Here is a 7429-nt window from a genome sequence, read left to right on the forward strand (position 1 = left end):
TTTGCTGGGAAAGCACTGGGGCAAAAAAAAAGAAAGAAAAAGTGCTTGGACAGGGAACTTAAAAGCATGGATCAGTGCCTAGAAATGCAGAGCAAAGCTATGTGTAGATGAGCCCACAGACAGGGAGACAGGGAGACAGGGAGAGGCTTAGTGACCGCCACTTAGTGAGATGGGCTGCAATCCTAACCTGGTTTGTTCAGAAGTAAGTCCTACTGGATTCAATGGGGCTTACTCCCAGGTAAGTAAGGTTAGGAGTGCAGCCTTAATCACTCAGGATAGCAGGAGCTTCCCTGCTCCACATACGGGCTCTGGGCTGAGCACCGATTTAAACTCCTTTGACAATCCTGGCTGTGAGTAGTGAAGGCTGTGAAACTGCGCTAAGTAACTGCGAACAGGTGTGCAAAAGCTTATCATATCACAGTGAGGTAGCTGAGGTAGATGGGTGTGCTCGGGGCCCCCCTCCCCCCAGTAAACATTTCTCCAGAACTCTGCAGCCCCCCCCCAAGCTTTCCTGATCCAGAAAGGAAAAAGACCCATGGGGAGGAATTACTGCATGATGTCATCCCAAAACATGTTGGGTTGACGTTGCAGGCAAAGAGTTAGCATGGTCTGACGCGTAAGTTCATCTCAGCCTATGGCATTTCCCCAACGCCTGAGCGATGAGGGGGATGGTCTCTGTGTACATCCTGAGGGCCCAGCAGCCCTGCTTCTTCTTCTCAAACGTGCCCGTTTCCTCCGAGCCGTAGGTAACCTTCACGTCGGTGACTTTGTACTCGGAGCACAACAGGCAGGTGAGGTTGGCTAGGAGGCCTTGCGTTTTGGCGGTGGTGTTGTTGAGCCGTTCCAGCAGGTCCTTCCTGTCGTTGTTCTCCTGGTCTCTGGTGATGTTGCCCAGAGAGGCGTTGAAAAAGGTGAAGATCTTGTACAGCGAGATCAGCATCTCTTTCCTGGTCCGGTTGTCGAAGGAGGGGAAAGTGTCTTTGGAGACGCAAAGCGATTTCACCTCCGCTCTGTTGAAGGGCGAGCCTTGGCTCTCCAGCTGCTCAGGGTAGAAGGAGGAACCAAATTAAGAGCTGGTGTTGATGCACATTTTACTTTATGCTACTTTTTTTAAAAAAAATACCCTTGTTATACACATCTGGCCAAAAATAGCTCAGTCAGTAGAGCATGAGACACTTAATCTCAGGGTTGTGGGTTCGAGCCCTACATTTCTGCATCGCAGGGGGTTGAACTAGATGACCCTCGTGGTCCCTTCCAACTCTACAATTCTATGATCTGGATAATGTGCTTTTATCTTTCATAGTGTTTTTTTAATGCTGGCCTTTGGCAGTAACAATCAAGCTTTGAGAGCGGGAACCAATGTTTATAAAGCGCCTTTGTTAAATCCCACCTAAAACCAAATTAAGAAGCACCTTTCTGGGAGTGGATTAATCTGTTGATTTCAGGTTCTCCTTCCAATCTTAGGTTCAGTTTGACACATTTCCGTATCTTTGGTGATTTTATTTTACTTTTCAAGGTCCTCATAAAAATTCATCAGCGATTTAGGATGGCTTCCTCCTAGCACGTATATTTTTGCATGCAATTGCCCCTTGTGTACACATTTTTTTAAATCACTTTCCCCTAACAGGATGCATTTTTGCATATTATTTTAACTAAGATATTCATTTTGATGCAAACTTTAATAGATGCACACTTTTTGTTGAAGGACCACATTCCCTTACGAATAACCTTCTGGGCAGCCGTGTGCCATTGGTGCGCGGGGCCAGAAGCAAAACTGGGCGGAGCAACAAATGCAAATTTGTACAATAGACTTGTTCAGAGGGACCCCAGACTACGGCCCGCGGGCCAGATGCGGCCCAATTGGCCTCCCAATCCGGCCCGCGACGCCCCCCGCTGCCCGCTGCCGCCGCCCGCTCCTACAGCGCGCAGCGCGGCGGCGCACTTCCAGATCGGGAAAAAGCGCCGAAAATCGTTTGTGCACATGCATATGGGCCTCTCCCGACCCAGAAGAGGTCATTTCCGGTGCACTTCCGGGTCAGGGGAGGCCCATACGCATGCGCACAAATGATTTTCGGCGCTTTTTCCGACCTGGAAGCGCGCCACCACGCCAGTAAGTGTGTGTACGCGCACTCCCCCGCCCTCCGGCCCGCTGCACATGCACTCCCCTGCCCTCCAGCCCAAAGCCGGGTAAGTCTGGGGACCCCTAGACTAGTTTCTATACACACACACTCTCTCTATCCTCCATCCAGGAGAGTACGCATCATCAGAATTCAGGGACATATCCCGGCCAGGCAAAAACACTCAAGGAGGGTGCAAATCAGGTGTGGCCTGGGGAGAGTCCCAAGGGCCAACTAGACTGCCCTGGAGGGCCGCATTTCTGTGTCTGAACTTCCCAGCCTCCCCTCTACACCAAAAACTTACATAGGCATCAAAGAGACCCGGGGCTGACAAATTGAGACGTGTCACTTGGCACTTAATTTGATTGAAGACTGTATCTCCACAAGGGCCGATGTTGTCACACATGAGGTTCCGCCTGTTCCTCAAGAGGGGTTTTCCAGGAACCAGTCGGCAGTGCATGGCTAGCAGCAAAGGAACAACTCCTGTGCGGAAGAGAGGAAGGAAGAAAGGATGCGTCAGGGTTTTCTGTCCAGTAGGGAAACAATGTGCCCCAGAACCAAACATACAGCAAGTAAAGAAAGAGAAGCAGATGGCTCTGGGTGCTCAGCCTTGAGTTCTGCTGAATTTCAAATGCCAAACGCTACCCAGGGCTAACTGTGCGACAGAGCCAGCTTTGCCTAATGCACACATGTAGTTATTCGCTTATTTTGCAAGGAATTCCCCCTGCCATAATGCATCTTTGCACATCATTTTCACAAATGCAGATAAAAGAAAGGACTTCTTTAGGAAGCGCAGTGTTAAACTGTGGAACTCACTCCTACAAGTGATGGTCACCAACTTGGATGCCATTATTATTATTATTATTATTATTATTATTATTATTATTATTATTGATGTAGGTAAAATTAATAAATGGTAGGATTTTGGCTATTTGTGGTATGAAGGGAGAATGTTAGCTGCAAAGGAATTCCTGGGCTAGCTTAACCAAACCAGCCTGGCTGGCTGGGGGAAGAACAGGCCTGTTGGCATTACAAAAAGGTGATAGTCCTTTGGCCTGGGGAGTCAGATGTTGTTGTTGTTGTTTTATTCATTCATTCATTCATTCCCCACCGTTTTCCCTGATGGGAATTAAGGTGCTTACAGATAACAATAAAAACCTCTAAAAACATATCGTAGAAAAAGCAACCAGTGAAAAAGAATTAAACATTAATAATTATATGAAAACAATACTGAAAAACAGCTTGGCATTATTATTATTATTATTATTATTATTATTATTATTATTATTATGTTTGTACCTTCGAAAGTGGACTGGACAAATTCATGCGAGGACAAGGTTTTCAATGGCTGCTAGTCACAGTGGGTATCCTCTGCCTCCACTGTGAGAACAGGGTTAATTTTAAAATTATTAACCCCTTAACGTTGTTTTCTTGCCGCTTTAATATAATTATTTTATATTTCTCACTGGTGTTTTTTTAAAAAAATATATTTTACGTTGTTTTTAATTCTAGATTTAATAGTGTGCTTAATGTATCCTATTGTGTTTTATGTGCTCTGTTTTGCTTCCTTCCTTCTCTAATGGTTATTGATCAAAATAAATATATAAATGAAAAATATAGATGTGAAATAAATAGATGGGCTATTCATTGGTGGCCATACCTGATGGTCTTACTCAGGGGTCAGCAACCTTTTTCAGCTGTGGGCTGTTCCACTGTCCCTCAGACCATGTGTTGGGCCAGACTATATTTTGAACGGGAGGGGCGGACGAACGAATTCCTATGCCCCACAAATAACCCAGAGGTGCATTTTATATAAAAGCACACATTCTACTCATGTAAAAACACGCTGATTCCTGGACCGTCCGTGGGCTGGATTTAGAAGGCGATTGGGCTGGATCCGGCCCCCGGGCCTTAGGTTGCCGACCCCTGGTCTTAATCATACCTGTCTGGATTGATTAATCATCCCTCGCCAAACACCACCAGTCCTGAAACCGAATTGTAAATGGCCTCTCATTACTTCCCCCTGATTTTCTTTCCTGTCTACTCCTCCTCTTCCAGACTACTATAGCCGGGTGTGTGCCTCCCTCGCTGGCCACCCACAGCTCCCATGTGCTATTGTTTGATTCACGCAGCCTTGCCCAGCCAGCGTCACCAGAATTCCCCTCGGTTCTGAGTGACGGGTGGCAACCTTCCCAGATTTCATAACCGCCGGCCAAACGATGTCAAATATGCAAAGCAGTTCCTACCGGGAACATCTCCAGCTCAGCATCAAAGCAGCAATTCAGGAAAACCTCTTTCCTCCTTTCCCTGTTATTTCTATTTTTGACAGTAGGAGGAGGACTGCCCACTAGGCAGGTGTCCCACAAGAGTTAAAAAAAAGAAGAAGCAGGGCATAGGAAGCTACCTTATACTAACCAGCTTAATATTGTCTGCACTGACTGGTAGCAGCTCCTTAGGTCTCAGGCAAGGGACATTCCCAACCCTACCTGGAGATGCCAGGAACTGAACATTAGGGCCACCTGCATGTGAAGCAGGTGTTCTGCCCCTTAGCTATAGTCTTTCCCCATTGGTCCATCCAACTCAGTAGTATCAAGGGTCTGGCAGTCAAGCTCAAGCCTGATGAGGAACTGTTGAAGGAGCTTGGTATGTTTCGCCTGGAAAAGAGGCGACTGAGAGGAGATGTGGTAGCCATCTTCAAATATTTTAAGAACTGTCATGTGGAACATGGAACCTCGGATTTACAGAAGCCACCTTAGTTTCTGATCTGATCCTTGGAATGTCCCAATTTTTCATAGGATGCCCCTATTTTCAGCGGATAAATGATGGCGGGTATGGTAGGATGTCCCTTAGCGCCGGATTCAACCCTGTGGAGGCCCCTAGGCAGTCAAAATCTTGTGCACGAGCTATAGTGGGATAACACTGAACTAAGGAAATTTGGTTGGAATTTTCTCTCAAGATCAAATCAAGATCAAATATCTGAAGAAGCGTGCATGCACACGAAAGCTCATACCAATGACAAACTTAGTTGGTCTCTAAGGTGCTGCCGGAAGGAATTTTTTAAATTTTGTTTCGATCAAATCAATATTATTTATGATCTATTGCCAAGAGAAGGGACCCAGGTGGCGCTGTGGTTAAACCACAGAGCCTAGGGCTTGCTGAGCAGAAGGTCGGCGGTTCGAATCCCTGTCACGGGGTGAGCTCCCGTTGCTTGGTCCCAGCTCCTGCCAACCTAGCAGTTCGAAAGCACGTCAAAATGCAAGTAGATAAATAGGAACCGCTACAGCGGGAAGGTAAATGGCATTTCCTGGCCACATGACCTGGAAGCTATACGCTGGCTCCCTCGGCCAATAATGCGAGATGAGCGCGCAACCCCAGAGTCGGTCACGATTGGACCTAATGGTCAGGGGTCCCTTTACCTTTACCCTTTACCTTTATTGCCAAGAGGCCCCTAAAAGCCTGGGCCCTGCGACCCCTATTTTCACCAGAGAAATGTTGGAGGGTATGTGCAAGAGAGAAAGCGGGGGGAACTGAGCGAGAGAAGGCAGACGATTTCTCAAAAGAGAATTGCAGAGGCTACTGCCAGCCAACTAAACCCACTCAAGGTGTTCAGGGAGAGGAGTTTCAGTACCAGTGGGTATGTGCCAAGGCTGGGCATGACATCTAGGCAAAGACAATATGGTACACGGGCTGGGCAAGGCCTGGGAGGCAGCACCAAACTCCAGAGATGTGGGCACCAGAAATGGGGAATCAATCCTCTTGTCCATGGGCCTAACTCTCCCCACCAAAGATCTCAATCTGAGCCCGTTCCCCCCCTAGCCATGCCCACCCACCCATCAAACTTAAAGCGAAATTATCCCAGCTGATGGGATGTTGAGGACGAGGAGAGTCTTGCTCCAGGAAGAGGAAGCGGTTTTGGAAAACCACTGCTGCTGCCATGGAGGTTGTTCGATAAGGGAAATAGCAGCGCATGACATCGGCAGCCCTGACTCAAGGAGGTGCTGGCGATAGCATCTCCCGGAAGAACAAGGCTTCCTAAGATCTGCAGTTGATTCTGTGCTATGCATTCAGCTCTGTTTCTCAAGAGTCAGGCATGCTGTCCAAAGGGGTCACACTAATATCTCTTTGCAAGGACAGGCAGAAGCTACTCCTCAAGTGAAAGCAATCACATTTCCAAGGATGGAAGAGGTGATTTGTTGCTGGGTAGCATTCAGGTTCAACATTCCAAAAACCATCCACTTCCACATGGATGCCTCCAGGAGCCCATCGGCTTCCCCTTTTGCCATTTTTTCCAGGCAGGTATTATTAGTCAGAGGTTTGGTTCTGTCTGCCAATCATGGATAAGTAGCCAAAAATTGTCTAGCCCTTTCTAAAAAAACATATTGTAGCTAGTGTCTACAGACGGGCAAATCCATCCATTTCTTTTTCTCTCTTGTTTCTTTCAATCTTACATTCAGTTTGCTACATTTCCACATCATTTTTTGGATTTTTAAAGTTTAAACAATGCATGTTCTCCCCCCCCCCCATTATACACTTTTTTGGGTATTAAATTTTGCCCAATACGCCCATTTTTTTGCATTCAGTTTTGCCTTTTAAAGCACATTTTTGTATACTACAAATAATCATAATCAAAATCACAATCACAATCATAATCATAATATTTTTATGCCACCCATCTGACTGGTTTGCCCCAGCCACTCTGTATTGAGTTTTTGGTGGGAAAACTGCATTTCAAAATTGGAGAAAGTGTGAAATTTTGAAGCATGACTACATTTCAGTTTGTACAGTGTACTGTTCCAGGAAGTGCACAATAGGTAGATCCAAATTAAAATGTGAAGCAAACTGAATTTATCTCTTATCCCTACTAGTGACCATTAAAATGTCTTGTGCTGGTGAATTCTGATGGCGCAGCCTTAGAATCTACACACTTTAATAAATGGGCATGTTTTCTTTTGAAGGTGCTGGACAACCCTGAGGTTTTGGTTTATTATTATTATTATTATTATTATTATTATTATTATCCAGGTTGCTTTATTAGCCATTAATTCACCAGCTGAAGAGTTCTAGCAAGAAGTTATTCATCCCGCTAACACATGAGCTCTTGCAAAGCTCATCTTACTTATATTCTAGCTTTGCAGGGGGTTGGCTTAGATGACCCTCAGGGTCCCTTCCGACTCTACAATTCTAACTGCCATTTTAAAGGTGCCAGAGGGTGCTGAGGTTTTGGGGTGGCTGTTGCTTAAAACTTTTCTGGGTTGTATCATTTGCATTAATTAACAGCTCAGGAGCTCTAATAAGTTGTCCACCTCTTGGCA

General features: G+C 46.0%; 1 protein-coding gene across 1 annotated transcript; it reads right to left on the bottom strand.

The window, feature by feature from the left end:
* Window positions 1–546: 546 nt before the first annotated feature.
* LIF (LIF interleukin 6 family cytokine) lies at window positions 547–2577 on the bottom strand. The gene is made up of 2 exons (XM_035097795.2): window positions 2422–2577; window positions 547–1039 (listed from the first exon to the last, which is right to left on the bottom strand). Exons 1-2 carry the CDS (start codon window positions 2575–2577, stop codon window positions 623–625), a joined length of 573 nt encoding a protein of 190 aa, XP_034953686.2. The 3' UTR covers window positions 547–622.
* Window positions 2578–7429: the final 4852 nt, after the last annotated feature.

The sequence above is a fragment of the Zootoca vivipara genome, chromosome 17, assembly GCF_963506605.1.
Source record: "Zootoca vivipara chromosome 17, rZooViv1.1, whole genome shotgun sequence".
Taxonomy (NCBI): Eukaryota; Metazoa; Chordata; class Lepidosauria; order Squamata; family Lacertidae; genus Zootoca; species Zootoca vivipara.